This window comes from Silurus aristotelis (genome assembly GCF_946808225.1).
Source record: "Silurus aristotelis genome assembly, chromosome: 15".
In the NCBI taxonomy this organism is placed as follows: domain Eukaryota; kingdom Metazoa; phylum Chordata; class Actinopteri; order Siluriformes; family Siluridae; genus Silurus; species Silurus aristotelis.
Window position 1 is genome coordinate 14,631,671 of NC_139588.1, and position 20,276 is coordinate 14,651,946.

Sequence of the window (20,276 nt, forward strand, 5' to 3'; positions counted from 1 at the left end):
TCATTCACTGTCCGATACATGAAAAGAAAAAAAAAAAAAGCATATACAAAATGTAACTACCGTATTTTTCGGACTATAAGCCGCTTCTTTTTTTCCCACGTTTTGAACCTCGCGGCTTAAACAACGAAGCGGCTAATTTATGAATTTTTCCTGGGTTTTTACCCGGTTTCACAAACTTCAAGCCAAAAAACTGAACCCTATAACATTAGACCAATGAAATTTCCGAACGGAAACGAAAAAAAAAAAAAACGCACCTCACCTGTGTTCTGAGCTGCACGGCATCAGGAGAAAAAACTTCCACCGGTGTTGATTTTTAAACGCACGACGATGCCAAAAGATAAACTCCCGAGAGAAATAGTTGTGAAAGGAAGGAGGAAGACCGTGAACAATGACTTTCTTGGTTGGCTACTGCTTAGATACAAGACGTTGTAACGTGTTGAGTCAGGGTGAAGGGATAGCACGCTTCTGGCAGGCTATTTCCAAAATACCGCTATGCTCCTGAAGGAAGCGCAACATATTTCACCCGTTACACCGTGTGTAACGTGTCTTTCGTTAAAGCCTGTGTAAAGTACATTAGCTTATAGACAGGTGCGGCTTATTTATGTTCAAAATAAAAATCTTTGTCAAATTCAGTGTGTGCGGCTTATATACGAGTGCGCTTAATAGTCCGGAAATTACGGTATATAAAGATTAGATTGTAGAAATGAATATTCGATTTCAACCACACATTCATTTATTAAATGAAAAAACAAATGGCGTTATGAAATTGTACAGTATACAAACTGTAAACCTTACAAAGGTTGCATTACACCTGTTCCGACATGTAACAGCAGGCAGTGATTGTTCACAAACTAAAATCAATAGCAAAATCCTTCAACTGCAATGTCCATTTTCATTTGTTGTTTTACATTTGGAGTGCAGCTTATTCATTAAGCGTCGCTCCACCTGGACGACTGCACTGTGCAGCTGCTCTTCTTTAACACCCAGAATGAAGGAAAAGAGTCCCAGCAACCACATATACATCCTGGGAAATGTTGGCTCCAGGTCCCAAAAATGCTCTCCACATAAACTGCACAGACGAAATGATCATATTCACATATTAACAACAGGACAATGACAAGAACATTTAATTTTTCTAATTTTAAACAATTTTAAAAGAATACTCAAATACTAGTTGAACTCGACAGTGCTGTTCATTCAGAATAATAGTTGGCATTGATAGTTTTTACCCTGTGATTACACCTGACACACAATACTGTCATTTGCACTACCATGCACTCACACCTTATGTACATTACTCGATCTGTCATATAATCTTTATCCTTATTTAATACTCATACTGTCTATATCGTCTCACATTGTCTGTATTGTCTTGTATAGTCCCAGCTGAATGTATAGTTTTTATTTATGTCTGTACTTTGAGAGTCACTAACAGCTGGAACCAAATTCCTTGTGTGTGTCAACACACTTGGCCAATAAACCTGATACTGATTCCTACAGCAGTCTGAATTTAGTGTGAATTTAGAGTCATATATAAAATACAACCATAATCTAGCCAATAGGCTTGTTAACCAAGAATGATTACAGTATTAAATAACTTCTTAGAGCTAAATAAACAACCAAGACAAAACTGTTGCCATAGGAACCCACCCTCGGAAATCATTAAGACTTCTTCTGTAGTTCATTTAGAAATGTAGAACGTCGTAGTGCATGCTCACACTTCCTGCTGCAGGAACTTCATTATAAGTGAGAGAATGACAGAAGGAGTAAAAGAAATATCAGACAGACTTCTCTGAGAGTGTAAAAGACTATTCGATCTGGTAACACACATGCTCACAGCATAATGCACCGTGATTGAGATCGACCGATTAAGCAGAATACCATGTCCACAGCACTGCACTTTACTATTACCATGTTAGAAGGAACAGGTAGGAAGAATTCAAAATGAATATGTAATGTGTATACATGTTTTATAGATCAATGGGGATTTTTAGAAACTAGCTGTACATACACCCGACTAATTTAGACATCTTTATTATAAACGAGGCCCTAGGCTTCAGCATAAAACTGTGCCTGCGATCTCAAACAGGAGCACATGCCAATGTCAGACCACTTCCTCAGAACCCCTTTCCACTTAAACAAAGTGCAAAACGTTTAAAAGCAGTGCTTTTTTTTTTTTAAATATGAGCAAATGTAGTACCTCGGACTGCACTTCTTCAAGTCAGTGTGCCAATATTTATCATTGACAAGGTGCCAGATTTTTTTCCTTTTCATCATTACACAGTCCAGGCACCTGCGGCGCAGACTTGGTCCATCAGCTCCGTCCTCTGTTCCCCAGAGGAAAAGGAAGGAAGATGGGGAGGAAACCTGCTGCTCTGGAGAAGAGCCAGAAAGAGCACGAAAACTGCTCTGCAGCTGCTCAGCCACACCTGAGAGAGAGAGAGAGAGAGAGAGAGAGAGAGAGAGAGAGAGAGAGAGAGAGAGAGAGAGAGAGAGAGAGAGAGAGATTTGTTCAACTTCAGTTTAAATAATATAGCAACCTGATTCACTATTGCCTACAAGCAATAGAGAAAACATTAAGGTTTTTCCTTTACTATATGGCCAATAGTTTATGGTCACCTGTCCATCAGACTTGTATGTGCAGTTTGTATGTCACAAAATTGTTGTCACAATGCTGAACCCACAGAAATGTAGCATTAAAAATTCCAAAACGAGACAGATATCCTATACTGAGCCCTGATATCAAACACACTAAACATTTTTGGGATAAATTGGAACGTTGAAGTATCCTCATTAAACATAAGTGTGTTGAGGAGTCGGCGGATTTTCACCTGCAGACATTACACTGATGATTCATATATTGAGTATTAAAAGATGCTTTTCTAAATACATTTTGGTTGTTGGTATGTGGGTACAAAAATTCTCTTTTTTTTTTCTTAGAACCATGTCAACTTCTAGGGTTATGTTCATGGAGAAAGCTTGGTTTTGTAATACAATTAAATAGAACATCTTAAATAAGATGTTTAGATGACTTTTTTCAAAAAACTTTAATACTACGTTTGTTTGTTTTTTTGCTTAGATCCCTTTTCAAGAGTGTCAACAAATAAAAAAAAGTTTCTCCAAGGTCTATAAGTATTACAGTCTATAAAAACATGCTTAATGGACATCAGCATGTGACAGGTTTGGCATTTCGGGTGATTTTTTTCTTGTTGTAAAAAAAACTGTAAAAAAAAAATAATATAAAAAATACATAGCAAAGGACAGTCTGAGATTTAAACCTCGACCAAACAAGCAAAAAGACATGGATTTTTCAATTCTGCCAATTATACCTGTTGCTTCATATCACAATACCGTTCATAAAGGAAAATTCTGCAAGCACATAGAAATTTGATGGATCTTATCTACTTACGTCTCCGTTTTTGTAGGACCGATTTAATTGGCAAATATCGGATGATGGGCTTCTTCGATTTCCACTGTTGCCTGAGAAGACAGAGTGAAATAAGAATTGAATTAAACGTTGAATAGCAGGCCAGAGTGTATACTTAAACATGGTTTTGTCAGGAGAAGCTGCTCACATAATCTTAGCCTGCTTTTCTTTCTGCCTGGCCCGTTCCAAAGCAGGCTGTACAATCATATACCATTTTCTTAAGCTAAACATCTCTCCACCTGCAACAGAGACACTGTTATGAAATATGAGACAAGCAGCAAATGTTCAAGTTTAACAGAAAAATTTTTCCTTTTTTAAGGTGTGTTCATGCACAAATCATAAAACTAGAGGTCGACCAATACGGGTTTTTCCCCGGCTGATGCCCACATTTAAAAATTAGGCCAGCTGATGGCCGATATATGGTCTGATTTTTCCCCCTCTTCACCTGATAAAATGTAATAGCCAATTAGTAAAATGTGACAGAATATTGTTTAAAGTAATCAATTAAACAAGACAAGGCTCTCCAATCGGTCCACTTGTTACCAGGTTTTGGTACCCGTGTCTACCGGTAACCCTAAACTACAGCTGGATGAAGGCTCACTAACAATACTGTTTAAAAAAAAAAAAAGTTACTCTTATTCTCTCTGCAAAAGAAGCATCATAAGAAAGGCAAGATAGCAGACATGATTGAAAAAAGCTACACGAGTTTGTTAGTAACGATTGTGACCAGTGGAAACACGGCTTGCTTTATATATTTAGGTGTAACTTCCGGTTTCCCTGTTTGGGCGTCAAATACACACTACTGCCTCCTGCTGGTATGAGAGAGTAATGTTCTCTCATGAAGCACAGAACATACACACTGTTTTAGTGTCAGATGCACCTGCCTAATAATGGGCCTAATTTGCAGCACAATCGGCCGGCGCCGATTAATAATACCTTTTTTAAAAAGCAAAAAATCGGCCAGATCAACTGGTCGACCCCTACATAAAAGACCATCTCCAATCTGTTTTCATACCATTAACATTTGTGCCATTTAGCAGATGCCCCTTTCCAGAGCCATGTACAAAAGTGCTACCACAACATAAAATTACAATTGTCTACCTTTCTTGGTCTTTTTTTTGCCATGGTCCATTTTTTTCCCTTTTCTTTCTGCTTTCTTGGATAACCTCCTTTGAAAAGTAAAAGAGAAAACAGACATACAGTGTTCAGCCATACCATTAAAACAACTGACAAGTGAGGCAAATAAGACTCCTGATGATCTTACAGCGGTACCTCTCAAAAGGTGGAATATACACCAACCAGGAATAACTCACAGGTGCCATTATGAAGAGAGTTTTTTACTTCACCTGTTATATTGTTATGTCAATGTTATGCCTGGCCAGTGTATTAAAATACAAATACGGAAGCTTTATGCAAATGTATGTTTATATATGTTTCCACACGGACGGTTTTAATTGCCGGATGTGTGCATCATGCCGGATTTTGGAGCTTGATTTGAAACTTGGCACATCAGTAAAACAAATTTTTATTGGTTAAAAAGTTTTTTCGGTGGTGGTTGAAGGTTTTAATTACGGCGTTTTAGATTTATTTCTTTTGATTTGTTTTAAATATGGGCAAACAGAAATGCGTGCTGCATTAACGGTGCGTAATAAAATTAATTTGCGTTAATGTGTTTTGGCGTGTTAATTTTAGGAGCCCTCGTATAAACGTGTACTGAGGTATGAAAACTGGATACAAATTCAGTGCTGAGAGTCACGGGGGCATGTGACATTTACAACATGTCATTGTATCTCCTTTAACACAAACTATCAGACAACATTTAAGTTGCTCCCTATTAATGAATATCTTTTATACACTAAGGGCAGTAAAGACTGAGAAAATATGAACAGTTGTTAACCATTACTGCTTCTCAATAAATATCAAAACATTGCTAATGTATGCATTAGTTACATGAAGGATGCTCACCACTCCACCTTATCGTTCAGCCTGTACAAAAGTTTCATGGTCACAACAATGATCGCTGCAGCCTGAACATCATAGAATGGAAGTCTTGGCTTTTTCTGAGCAGGGTCAAAGGTCAGAAAAGATTCTTTCCCCATAGCTGTTTGCTGTATTACTTTACAAACCAAGGCATGAACTTTGTCTGAAAGGAAGAGATTGAGAAAAACAATTGCATAATTAACTGAATCCTGTATTAGATTTTCTTTACTGCTTTACTGCAAACCCACCAGGTAGATTAGCATCCATTAGATAGCGTACAGTGATCAGAGTTGGGTGCAGGAGGCAGTCCTGAGTCACAGGAGGGAAAATGGGCAGCTGCAACAGTGCTGCCAGTTCCTCTGCCTCCTTGTGCACCTTTCTGTAAGTGGGGAAAGACTGGAAAGCATAGACATGCCTTTGTAAACACGAGGAGTCTGAATCAATCCAAAAAGGTTACACAACCAAGCAGTTTTCTTACTCACCTCAACTCTAAATATCGGGGCATCTTTGCCAAAGAATGCCATCTCTTCCGGAAAATGTTCATGGACATTAACATAAGGAATGTGGCCCTTAGACACCAACCTGCAAGAGAAATAGCACACCAATTTATGCACATTAAAAAGCACAAGTGCCTAAATAATTGTGAACGATTATACCTAATATACCATTTAGTGCTTATGAACTCATTATGATCTTAAATACTTATATAGAGAGGCTAATATCAGCTGATCCTAAGAGATTTTATTTTTAAACTCATTTTTATTTTCTTAAGTTCAACTTTAGAACATAATTCTAAACTTTTTTTTTTTTTTTTTTTTTAAAGAACTGCTATAATGACAAAATTGCAGCAAGTTTCTTAGTGTAACATGGCTGCAAAAAAAAATCAAGGGAAAGCCACACGGATAAATTAATTAAGGTCAAGATCAGTCAATGATACAGACAAAAAAACGGAAAATGCAGAACGAAAAGGGCTATAAAAGATTTTTTTTTTGTTTTTTTTAGAAAAAAACTGGCAAAAAACATTATAGCAATTGTACATGTTGGGAATGGTTATAGATGCACACAGAGATGCAGAGAGAAGTATGAAGGGTTAAAAATAGATCACATGATGAATCGGACATTGCGACTCTGTACACCAGAGAACTAATATTTGCTCAACCACGATCAATTTCATAATACAGAATTCTAGCGCACAGAACAAACTGATTTGCACCATGTGTTTTTGTGTAACTTATAGAACTAAGTGATGGGGTTTAATAAGTGCCTTCTCCTGCATGCATTTGTGAACCGAACAACAGTGGAGAGAAAATAAATGGAAAATGTTTGTAGAGGTTATTTAAAAAATTAAAAAATAAAATAATAAAATAAATAAAATAAAACCACAAATTGATGCTTTTGACACCTGTGAACGCTCGGCCTGAGAGCTCATTTTTATTGAGCCGTGACCAACTGTGTTACATTCCTACACACGACATTTGTTTCATTACAAATCTTCTTAAAAGGTGAATGAAAAATGAAAACACTGTGCCACCAAGTTTCAGGTATTTTTCCTTAATGAAGATTCGAAACCTCACATTTCAAACCCACATATTCTTAGTTTCACTGCATTTGTACTGAAACACTACTGTAAGGTCTCATTTTTAAATTATATGAACTGTTAAACAAAAATCCAGAATTGAAGTAACTGTCAAAAGTTGTTGAACATTGTTACTTTGTGCGGTAGGAAAAAACGAGGCAAATATTTTTCTTATATTCACCGGAGCAAGTCCGACAGGGTGATGGCCTCCCGAACCCAAAGCAGCGCCAGGTAGCAGAATGCTAGTGTTCGGGGCATGCTCATCCGGTACTTGCTTTCTTTCGATCTGAAGTAGCATACAGCATCCACAGAGCCTGAACGCATGCAACTTCTTCCATCACTCGAGAATCCTGAGAACATTAAAGATTATAAGCAAAATAGTCTGACAAGATTAATGTGTAGACTTCAAGTATAGAAAAAGATACCAGAGGCTGTGCTGGCTCCTTTCACTGAGGCAATCTCAGAGGGACATGATGCGTCACTGAAAACAGTAGCTGACTCGCCCTCACTGTCGTCCTGAGGCGTGAACGTGTGCATGCGAGAGAGAGAAAGAGAGAGAGAGGTGTAAGATGTATGAACAATGATTTGTTTAGCAATAACTTCTGTAAATAGTCTGTAAATAGTAAGTGGAAGAGAAAAAAAAAATCGAGGCTGTACAACGTACTAACTGATCATCATTTATTTTAGAATAATATTCTAATGAGATTATTTGAGGTAATAAGAGTTTGCTTTTTCTTGTTTAAACCAATTTCACTGAAATGCCCAACTTTATTCTGGTTAATGGTTTTCTGTATTACTCTACATGCCAATAGTGGTGCCAATGTGATTAAGCCTTTTCCTCAATCTATTTAAAAAGAGAGTAATGTAGTAATGTTATGCATTCTGTTCATGCAGGTCAGGTTCCAAAACTTCTGATTTCATGCTAATACTACAGTCAATGCCATCGAGCTCATCATGCTGGAAAATGGTGGGAAAATCGTCATTTATTTCAGAGCTGTTAAAAAAAAAATTGTAACTGACCTAGAAATGTCCAACCACTTACTGCTCACAGAAAAAAAAAAGTGTCTTAAAAATTAATTAGCATTAGAAATACTGAACCCATCAAATATATTTCAGTAACAATTGAATGTGCTGGATGGAGTTTTACTTTAAGGCAATTTTTAAAAACCTACTCTGTACATTCTACCAAAATTCAACTGCACACAAAACTCGTGTGGTTTCTAACTCACCGCTGAACTTCTGGCCCTGCTCACAGGGTTCCTTGTGTATGCTTGTCCAGTCTTCTGTATGTATTGCTTCCAGAAAACCCACAGCACATCTGTCTGTGAGAGGCACTCCTTTAAAACGACATAAAACATCTCTGCTCTTCTGTCATTGCATTATTTGCGCTGCTTTACCGACCTTAAACTGAGAGCAGACACCCAGTTCAACTAAAGCTTCGGCTTGAAGTTTAAGGACGATCTGAAAGCCTTCGCATACCATCCAGTCTCTTGCACCTTCTAAATAAAAAATATAAAGAAAATTACTTACACGCTGGACACTGTGTCTATACAAGATTACTTCAGAAATGAAGTGGTCACACATAAGCTATGCAACATAATTATACTGGACATCTGAATCTGGAACTAACCTGTTTCATTCCGCTTCCTTTTGCCTGACGATAAAGAAGAAATCCTGCTTTTGAATGCGTTCACATCCTCAACAATTCTTGTTCTCTGTAATGTGGAAACAAGCAAAATGTGTTGATTGAAGATACACACACTGGCCTAATTGTTCGGTCACTATACATTTCCCAAAGTTCCCAAAGCAGACTTTAATAGATCTAGTCTTTGGGGCCCTGTGTTCATTTTCCATGTTCAAACTAACTCAGCTCCTGAAGAACTGAACCTGAGAATATGATTCAGAAGACTTCAGGGATGAACTGCAGTTTAATGTGGAAAAACTAGGGGCATGAGGAAATAGGAATTTAACTCACAACCTTCTGATCACAAGTTCAACGTCTTATCCAAATTCTAATGCATGCCATGGCCAAATCGACCTCTTATCCTCCTGATGGTAAAGTATCAGAGATTAGAATTAGTGTTTCCCAAATTGTAGTTGAAACAAGAATGCCAAAGGTACCTGGATGTTCTACAAATTTGCGTCTGGATCCGTAAAAAACATTTGTATTTTTTATTTATTTTTAAATACTCCTCCCCACAACTCCTTGTGGAAGGAGTAACCAGGCCAGAACGTAGATACAGGATAGAAAGACAGATAGATACAACGTTATTTTCATCGCATAGTACAAGTACATAGCAACGAAATGCAGTTTTAGTATCGATCAGAAGTGCAAATAAGCATGTAATATATAAGTGTATACATGTACAGCAAATGAATACGCTTGCATACTCCTTCACTTTACTTTTAGTAGACGAAAAACAAGTACTTTCAGGGTATAGTAGAAGTATATAAACTGGGATGCACAATGTGTGTGTGTGTGTGTAACTAAAGAATTGAGTAGTTCGGTGTCAGGGTTAATGATAAGAAGGTTGTGGGTTCAAGCTGCCACTGTTGAGCCCTTGAGCAAGGCCCTTTACCCACTGTACTCCAGAGGTGCTGTATCATGGCTCTGACCCCAGCTAGCAGAGCAGAGCTATACAAAGAAAGAATTTCACTGTGTTGTAATGCACATGTGACATTAAATGCACTTACAGAATGATTCCTCTTTACTACAGGAATTTCATACGGTGTGGATTGTGGACCTACAACAGTGTGTTACTGGATTCAAATGGACACTGGGACACAACTGCATTGTGTCCAGGTTCAAGACATGTAACTATAAAAGAGATGTGTGTACAAGTGTTTATCAGGTGATAAAACCGCTCTTACCTCAATTACATTATGGCAGCTTTTACAGAAGAATTGTCCGCCATCTGAAACTCCCCAACACACTGCTCCACACTGTCCACAGGCTTCACTGTAACCGTCCTAAACACACACACACACACACACACACACACACACACACACACACACACACACACACACACACACACACACACACACACACACACACACACACACACACACACACGTTTTCATTTTAACTTTGACATTTAACTAGTCATTTAACATTAAACGAGTCTTTGCTGTTTTGTAACTTATTTATTTTTCTTTACAGGAAAAACGACGCTTGAACATGGAGAACACTCACTGTTATCTCCTCATCCATCTTTGGATAACTGAAGTATTAAACATGAACCTTCCCGAAGAGCTCATCAACACCGCCACACGCTTGAAGGAAAATTCAAAATGGCGTCCTCAAACTACGATTCAGCGACATTTCAAAATAAGAGCACGAGGCTCACAGAGGAGTATAAAGGGAAACTGAAGCACACAGACAGATACAGAGTGGCGTATGAATGGGTAAATGATGCCCAAATAGATACAAAGGAGTATACATGGTAAAGGATCCACAAATAGATACAAAGGAGTATTAAGGGTTATATATGCACACAGAGATGCGGAGAGAAGTATGAAGGGTTATAGATGCACACAGAGATGTGGAGAGAAGTATGAAGGGTTATAGATGCACACAGAGATGCAGAGAGGAGTATAAAAGGTTATAGATGCACACAGAGAAGCTGAGAGAAGTATGAAGGGTTATAGATGCACACAGAGATGCAGAGAGAAGTATAAAAGGTTATTAATGCACACAGAGATGTGGAGAGAAGTATAAAAGGTTATAGATGCACACAGAGATGCAGAGAGAAGTATAAAAGGTTATAGATGCACACAGAGAAGCTGAGAGAAGTATAAAAGGTTATAGATGCACACAGAGAAGCTGAGAGAAGTATGAAGGGTTATAGATGCACACAGAGATGCAGAGAAAAGTATAAAAGGTTATAGATGCACACAGAGAAGCTGAGAGAAGTATGAAGGGTTATAGATGCACAGAGAGATGCAGAGAGAAGTATGAAGGGTTATAGATGCACAGAGAGATGCAGAGAGAAGTATAAAAGGTTATAGATGCACACAGAGAAGCTGAGAGAAGTATGAAGGGTTATAGATGCACACAGAGATGCAGAGAGAAGTATAAAAGGTTATAGATGCACACAGAGATGCAGAGAGAAGTATGAAGGGTTATAGATGCACACAGAGAAGCTGAGAGGAGTACTGGGTCAAATGGTTTGATGTAGCAATTGAGTAATACCTACAGCTAACGTTATATGTCCTTTAAAAACTCCTGGTCATGCTAAAATGTTTAAAATAAAAGTCCAACTCAATTTAAAAACCTCTGGTTGTGCTTAGTGTGTTAAGTTCAAAATTAAAAAAAAAAAGCTATATGGAGAAGTAAATAAAATATTGCAGTACACATTTAAATTATGTGAATAATATTCAAATACATTTAAACATAAATGTAAAAATAAAAATAAAAATAAATACAATAAAAAAAAGGACCCTTTGACCTATATAATCATGAAAACAGACTCTAAACACATACATTCCGGAAGAGGGCGCACTCGGACAGCTATGCTTTAACAGCTTCAAAACTGCCATTTTTCTCCCCCCACATTTCCATATAATTGATGCCATAAACAAATAAAGGATAAAACAAGTGAACCTGAACCCTATACACAAAACAGTAGAAAGGAACAGCAACTGAAATCCTCACATGACTCATGTTTCTTTTCACACAGTATCAAAATTCAAGTGGTTGAATGTTGAACACCTACAGTGTATATGTGTCCAGCTGAAGACTGGCTACTGTAAGACTGAATTAATTAACGCAGGTGTTAATTCAAACCTGGAGTTCTTTTGCTTTGCATAATAGATCTTTTCTATGACCAGAGATCGGCGTGATCTCCTTTGTATAATGTGTGTGCGTGGGGGCGGCTGCTCAAGTGGGTTTGTGTGGGAGTGTAAGAGAGCGTTATGACATTAGGACATGCAGCTCCATGGAAACAGAAACAAATGGAGAGACTTCAGAGTGCTGCTTAGTATTTTACATGCAAGTGGGTTCGTCTACCTTTAAAATATGCCATGGAATCATTTTTTCATAAGCAAGATCATTGGGTGTGTGTGACTGGTCTGATTCTCACATCAGTGTGCATGAATTCTAACCTTAAACAGGGATTTAGCAGCATATAACCAAACTACATACACAGTTTTAATCAATGTCTATGATTCTTTCACAAATTTTTTTTTAGATCTCTGTGTGTTCTTTTGCAATCATCTAAAGGTGACTGTGTGTGTGTGTGTGTGTGTGTGTGTGTGTGTGTGTGTGTGTGTGTGTGTGTGTGTGTGTGTGTGTGTGTGTGTGTTCACTCAGGGACAAACCACCTTGCCTAACCTGTTTGATAAGAGCTGCCTCTCTCCATGTGTGCCAATCTTCTTGTTTTCTGCCTCCCAGGCAAACTCCAATGTTCTTTATGCAAAGCACAGCATTAGAGTCTATGGAAATCAGGAACAGTTGGTAACTGCTGGCATGGACGTACTACTGCATTCTTCCTACTGTAGTTCAGTATTATATCTAGTCTGGCACGTTTCGCCTCTCTTTTTGCCCTCCACAGATGGAGTAGACCAGGGAGGCGGTGTAGGAGGCAGTGGGTGCGTTTTGGTGAGGTTGTGCAGTGTGAATGTCACACTGTATGAGGAGGAAGATCGAAAATATTACTGAATCCAGTTTGCGAGGTTTTCAGCTGTTATAAATATTGCATGCTCTTATGGCATCTCACCATAAGAAACTCTCTTTCCTGCTGCAAGATAGAGTCTGTGGTTGAGCGAGAAAATATTCAGACTGATGAATTCCCTTAAGCAAAGAGAAGGAGATAATTCGTATAATCAAAGTTTTAAAAAGTAAGAACCCATTCAACCAGCCATTAAATATTCATTATTTTCACTCCTCTCTTATACTGCCATTCCTGTGAATACAGACTTCCTATGTAGACTGGTGGGACAGGTCTCAGGTGTGAGGTAATGTGGGAACATGAGTCATTTATTTGTTCAGTAAGGTAAGGGAAATACCCAAGAGAAACAGCAAAAGTATGCACCGGAGACCTTTGAGTTCAATAAAAAAAAATGACATTTCTGATTTTTTCTTATTTTACAACATTGCTTGATTTAAAAAAAATAAATTATATTTCTTTCCAATATTTTACAGCAAGCCTGTGAATGTGCTGCTTTGACATTTAGAGGTTGGGAATCTGCTCACCTCTTTGAATTCTGCTCGCACATGGTAAATCCTATTGTTGCCTACGATGCTTTGCATTGTACTGGTCACCATGGCAACCACACAGCACAATTGCAGCCTTGATGATGGCTATACCAGGGACTGGTATGTGGGATGTGCATGTAAGAGTGGTGATGGGGGGGTTATATGCATAATCAAGGATGCGAGCACTGAGTGTGTGCAATTCTCAGCTTAAAGAACCTCAGAGAACTGCCAGAATGAGACTGTGAATGTAAAAGTCCAGTTTTGTGTACATAAGCTGAAACATGGTCAGTCCTTGAAAGTGATTCACATTTTAAATCACTTTCCCTAGATTTAACCTTCCTTTAAAGCCATTATCAATTAAAAACCAAAGTAAACTCACCTCTTCATAAATAGTTCACATGTGCATAAGTATAAACAGGTCCCTACTTGTCCTTAACACTCCAAAGTAATGCTTGAAATGTTCTACTTCCTTGAGCCTGAGCCACATTAAGAATGTAGGGCTATTTTAATGCTCACAATTATACACCATTCATTAAATAAGAAAAGCTTCTGTCACTACATAACATCATAATATACTTGTTTCCACTGGTATTTCACCTCACTTGTTGGTTTTCTTTTTTTAATGAATACTAATCCGTAGGTGAGACCGCAATGCCAGATACACGTGTGCAGCACACGGTTTAGGCTGTCATCTTTTATTCTGGAACAAATGACCTCATTGCTTTTATCACTCAGTGAGACTCCAGGCTTGCTTGCTAAGGCCTCTAAGCTTAAAAGCTAAGACATTAACTTCTATACCCTGTGTCATACATAGAAATATAGAGGGATATTTGTTCAGAAGACTAGAGGAAAGCCAATGCTAATGGATTCACACAGCAGTATATTAGCAAACATGTTTGCAATTTAAATGGCAAGATAATATTCTAACATAGAGCATACTGCTTACTTAATTCTAGATAAATACATCTTTTTACATGTTTTACATTTTGTTTACATTTCTGTACAAATCAGGGAGGCCTGGGTTTTGTCATGTGTATCACTTAGGAAATGAATTTTTGAATTTATATATTGTGTTATTATGTTGAGTTCATAACACTGATATGATAGGCAGAGATGAAAGTAAGACAAGTCTGCAATTTTTTTTTTTTAGGTTTTAGCTACAATTGCAAGTTGTGTTGTATGTCAGTTTGGACATATTTCATTGTAAAGTTGAAATAAGAAAAACAATGAACATATGCATATAATCACGTGTTAATATTGACTTGAATCACCTTATACCTTATGTACTTAAATGAAATGATAGACAATGTGTCGCAAAAACATCCAAGTACCAAATAGTAAAATGTAAAACCTTTTCTATTAGTAAAATAAGGTAAAGTTAACTCTTAATTCTTCGGTGTGCCACTGTTTCCTTAACTCATCATTTAATGTTTTAAAGTTCGCTTGCCATATGTATAACTAATCAGTTAATGATGAATAAATCAGAGCAAGAGCCAATTTATGTTATATACTCATCATTGATGCACTTGACTGGATGTTAAAATGAAACAATAAAATTCTAACTTGGGCCCTTTTTGAAAACAAGGTAGGTAAAAGTTGTTTGCATGTGAAACATTAAAGGTATAAATAATAATTGAAAAAAAAGCTTATATAAATTATTAAGTCAGAGTACAAGTCATGAAAGTTTATAAAACTCAAGTAATACATCAATACATCAATACTTGAGTATACTATTAAATGACATTCACTTGGAAAAGCTTTTTTTGTTTTCATTCCTGTGTCTATAAAACAGTATGGAATTATATTATATAATTGTTAATATCATCACCACTAAGCTATGTTTTGAATTTCACTTACAGAATATAAAGTATATATAGCATGTTATAACTAAATATGAGGAACTCTGCTCTGTGTTTCTGATCAATGTAATCCCTGTGTCTATCCATTATAGATATTTATGAAGTACACTTTCTTATGTAAGTAATGCTTGTGCACAAAACAAGTCAAGTCAAGTCAAGTTTATTTGTATAGCGCTTTTCACAACAGACATTGTCTCAAAGCAGCTTTACAGAAAACAACAGTGAAGGTGAATGGTGTGCGTTTGTCCCTGATGAGCAAGCCGTGGCGACAGTGGCAAGGAAAAACTCCCTTGGATGATATGAGGAAGAAACCTTGAGAGGAACCAGACTCAAAGGGGAACCCATCCTCATATGGGTGACATTAAGAGTTTGGTCATAAATCTTTCAACAATACAGAACAATTTGTGATCATCATAGATCCAGCATCAGCTTCTCCATGCCAGGGCCTTTAAACACTCGGCATCTACTTCTCCATGATCATCCATAGGTCCATAATCTTCACGAGGTGGGACGTGACTGGAGCTGGCCAAACCTCAGGATGCCTCGGGATGGGGAGAGAAAGAGAAGCAGTGGAGAGGAATTAGCGTAGCTGCTGTTCATGATATTAACAGCACAAGTTGATAATGTGCATGTAATCATATATTCTGGAGCACAAGGTTGTGATGTGATGTGTGTGATGTGTGTTATGTGTAGGCTTTGCTAAAAATATATGTTTTTAATCTACACTTAAACTGGGAGAGTGTATCTGAACCCCGAACACTGTCAGGAAGACTATTCCAGAGTTTAGGAGCTAAATGTGAAAATGCTCTACCGCCTTTAGTGGACTTTGCTATTCTAGGAACTACTAGAAGCCCAGAGTTTTGAGATCTTAGGGAGCGTGACGGATTGTAGCGTGTTAAAAGACTGGATAGATACATGGGAGCCAAACCATTTAGTGCTTTATAAGTGAGTAGCAGTAGTTTGTAGTCTATTCGAAACTTAATAGGAAGCCAATGTAGGGACGATAAGATTGGGGTTATATGATCGTATTTTCTTGACCTAGTAAGAACTCTTGCTGCGGCATTCTGAACTAACTGAAGCTTGTTTATTAATGATGCAGGACATCCACCTAGTAATGCATTACAGTAGTCTATTCTAGAGGTCATAAACGCATGGACGAGCTTCTCTGCATCAGATATAGATAAGATATTTCTTAGCTTAGAAATATTTCTAAGGTGAAAGAAGGCTGTTTTTGTAACTTCATTGATGTGATTTTTAAAAGATAAGTTGCTGTCTAAAATAACTCCCAGGTCTTTTACCGTTGAACTAGTAGTTACAGAACAACCGTCTAAATGCAGGCTGAGATGCTGGAGCTTCTGTGTACTATTTTTTTTTTTTTTAACAACAAAGTAAAAGCAAAAACAATCAACAAGCAAAAAATAGGTTTTTCAATCTTTCTTTATTTTCTGTCCGCCTTCTTCAGATCCAAAATAAGGTCAATAAGTTTGTACCTTAATTTGTAGTAAATATCAGATAATATGTGGTATCAGAATTCCCTAGATACCCAAACCTACAGTGCAATATTTAAACATTTTGTACCAAATCGTTTCAGGAAATACCAGGTTACCCCAACTTGCACACAGACACAATATTTCTCAGTGAGTGGCTGTAGTAAGTGGTAACTGACTAACGGATAGCCTTGACCAACTCTGTAGGCATGTGCTCAGCACAATGGAATGAAGTGGCCTCCCTGTGTCCTGGTATGACCTTTAAGGCTAGACAGCCTTTTCTAGCTGCTAAAGAGCATTACTCAGTCTGTTCTACATTGTATGGCCTCTCTTATCATAACACCAGGTTTAGACAGCTAGTCTATTTGCTTTATTGTGTTTGGATGGTGGCTTTACACTTTATACAGGCAAATAAAGCAAATGTCTCACATGAGACAAACTGAGTAATTTTTTTTCTGCATTACAGAGTCTGAACAACACTTATTTTTGTTTTGTTGCGCTTGAGTACAAAAACATTAACTTTAGTGTTGACATTTTGTAATAGAGAGGAATGCCTGGAAATTCATTTTGTGGTTGATGCTGGCATAATTCTGAGACATTTTAGTCATTTTCTTAGTAATTCAACATCATTACATGAGGGCAATGTTGTTGTTTACCACAGTTTAGCTTTATTTCCACTGTCAATACGCATTCATACCATCCATATGAAAGACTTAATATATGTTAGCCTAGTATTATCCTTCATCTTATACTTAGCTTAGCATCCATGTTTTCCAGTTGCTTAGCAGCAGGGTTCTTTTGGCTTCAACCATATCAGCAATTAGATTATTATGACTTTGCCTTTCCTTGTTGAAATCCATTTTGAATGCACAGACTGCTGTGACTGCACAGATGTGCTCAAACATATATAGCAAACTCTAAAATGGTGTACTGTAAAAAAAACTCTAATACAATATTTCGACTCTAGCGATTTCTACAACATTGACTAATTAATTTTGTGGTTTTATTCATTGGCAGAGGCTTCAAAGCCTACCCAATGCACTTATTTACATATAAGGGTAATTAAGCATAACTGTAATTTAGCATACACTGTGTACACATTTGTTGGAGAGAAATTGCTTTAAAAAATCAAAGAAAATGTGAAAAATTCTGCAGAGACAGTAACCTGAGCTCTGGATCAAACCCAGGACCCTGGAACTCCAAGGTGGCAATGAACTTCCCAGTTATGTGAAGCTATAGACAAAAAGTACAATTCACAAGGTGATAAATGTCTAATGTTCTGCTTAACCTTGCAGTGCTGCATACCAAGCTGCACACGCTGACTTCAAAAGTTTTGCACATGAACACATTGCCAATGCCTCCTACTCCCATTCTGTACATGTTAACCACCATGATTTTTATTGCACTGCAGTTTACCCACCTCACATTTCTATTATTTGAATATCCTACTTATTCATAATTACAATCATTTCTAACTAACTTATAATATCTTTATGGAAATGATTCGTTATAGGAAGGAATGCAGAGTAGGAATTTAATTGTACAGTGTAACTGCTTGTTTTACTGAGCATATGATCATAAATGCTTGATTACATAGTCTACTGCCAATGCTCTAAGTGGTATGCTGGGCATAAAAAAAAACAGCTTGCCTCGGTTCATGTAAGGTTTATTTCTGTGCTTATTATATATTCGATTTTTAAAATATACAGTAGGTGAGGATTAACTGTGCAGTCTCCATGACAACCAGTGATGGACACATGCACTCTTAAGCTACAGTAATCTGCAGGGAAAGAGACAAAGAGAGAGACGGAGTGAGAGAGAAGAGCATAAAAGATAATACTAGTGTTCGGCCAAATATAGACTTATATTATGTTATATGTGCTTAATGCTACACATTCTGTAATTGCTATGGTTTTCCATGACTGCACTAATAAAACTTGGCTAATTTGTAATAAATGTAGTACAGAACAATCGATTTGTGTGGGTAGAAAGTAGGAGGAAATATAATGGTTTGAAAGCATGCAGTAGCCATGTATGAACAGTGGAAGTAATAATAATAAAAAAAAAAACAGCTGACAGAGAGCAGAGAGGAAGCGAGAAAGAACCGTTATGGTGGTTGTGTAGATTATACATGTCTATACTCCACGTTTGATTAAGCCTGATTAAGCCAAAATTGCAAGAACCTTGTGCATGTTAATAATCAAACAGCACACATGCTGTCCCACCAAAATATATACTGTACGTCACCAAGGTAGGCAGAGATAAACTAAATGTAAATTTAATAGAGATCTGTCCATTATGATAAATGTGTGCTTTTATTGTTAATCCCATACTTCTTTCACATGCTGTAGGGCAGCATCCATCACACAGCATGATGTCATTGTTTAGAACAGCTAGATGATAGATCTTATTACCTCCCGTGAGTATTTAGAAGGAAGGATGAGGGGGTGGATGTGTGCAATGATACAACTCCATACAGGCACAGAGCTTTGTGAATGATCAAACATGTTATCTTGTTACTTTTTTACTGAGACTAAATAGTGCTTTAAATGTGCAAGAAAAGTACAACCTATCTTATGTGCAGATGTGACACCTATATGATTTTTTGTAAGGCATACACAAGAGACTTGATTATAGGAATCATGGGAAGGGTAGCATCAACATAAAGATACTAAGGCTCTAGACAGAGGACATACATAATAACCACCTTTCCTTTGCTTCGCAGAAGGAGCAGACAACTCTGAATTGTGCTTAGACTTTGAAAAAACAAAGATATAAATGAGATTTAGAATGCAGAATATTATTAACATTTGATTAAATTAGAATATAATATGGCATACTTTGTTAAAAACGTCAGATTTGCACTAATTAGTGTCTCAATTGATGGCTGTTAATTTACTATAACATTACCAGCATAGATAATTTCTAGATGGTACCTTGTCTCTAGCAGATGTTTTGGAATCCATCATGTAATAACAGATTGCGAAGATACCACGGCCATGTTCTGTGGTAGGTTTTACAATAAATGTATCAATCTGCTAATAGAGTCGGCTATTTTTTCAACATTTTCAACTCCCCCCAGGCATTTCCATTTGATTTTAATTTCATAAATCCGATGTGTAATGTGTAAATTTTGTATCAGTGTTTGGCAGAGGTGGGAAGTAATGAAGTACAAATACTTTGTTGCTGTATTTTGATTTTTCTGGTATCAGTACTTTAATTCACTATTTATTTTTCAGACAACTTTACTTTCACTCATTCAGTTTTTTACACGGATATCTGTACATTTTACTTTTTACATTTTCAAACCAGATTTGTTACATTAGTTTAAATCTATTTGGTGACACAATCTATATTTTTCTTCTCACTGTGCCATTTTCAGCACATCAACTTGCTTCGTGTCATTGCACGGCTTTTTCAATCTACCACTGGTGTATTACCTGGCTCTCACACACCACAAATGTAGACAGTTCATGAAGCCGACAATGAGCAGACAGAAGGAAACAAAAAGTCTGGGGTTAACTTGGATGAGGCAGAAGGAGTCAATGATGTAAACATGACTGAGAACAGAGACATTTCTGATCACCTGATCATCATCATCTTTGCTCTGCTTGTGTTCTATATGGTGGTTGTTCATCCTGGATACATTCATTAGGTAACAAAATCTGAAATTATTTTATATTCATATATTATTATGACGAGGTTCAGTTACCAGTTTAACACTAAAACAGGCAGTAATAATGGCTAC

At 37.2% G+C, this 20,276-nt stretch overlaps 1 protein-coding gene across 1 annotated transcript; it reads right to left on the bottom strand.

Annotated features, from left to right (window-relative positions):
• Positions 1–715: 715 nt before the first annotated feature.
• Positions 716–10,322, bottom strand: taf1b (TATA box binding protein (Tbp)-associated factor, RNA polymerase I, B). The gene is made up of 15 exons (XM_083562299.1): positions 10,180–10,322; positions 9,855–9,953; positions 8,614–8,698; positions 8,385–8,482; positions 8,213–8,305; positions 7,409–7,499; positions 7,165–7,333; positions 5,890–5,989; positions 5,656–5,803; positions 5,393–5,570; positions 4,529–4,596; positions 3,576–3,666; positions 3,410–3,480; positions 2,201–2,429; positions 716–1,069 (listed from the first exon to the last, which is right to left on the bottom strand). The coding sequence occupies exons 1-15, from the start codon at positions 10,195–10,197 to the stop codon at positions 874–876; spliced, it is 1,734 nt and encodes a 577-aa protein (XP_083418425.1). The 5' UTR covers positions 10,198–10,322; the 3' UTR covers positions 716–873.
• Between the last annotated feature and the right edge of the window lie 9,954 nt (positions 10,323–20,276).

Bases quoted from the DNA above. Each gene is read 5' to 3' on its own strand.
- taf1b (XM_083562299.1), bottom strand. The intron at 8,483-8,613 runs GTTAGTTCCAGA...TTTTTTATTTAG, and splicing joins AAGGAAGCGGAATGAAACAG to AAGGTGCAAGAGACTGGATG. The intron at 1,070-2,200 runs GTACTACATTTG...TCGTCTGTGCAG, and splicing joins TTGAAGAAGTGCAGTCCGAG to TTTATGTGGAGAGCATTTTT.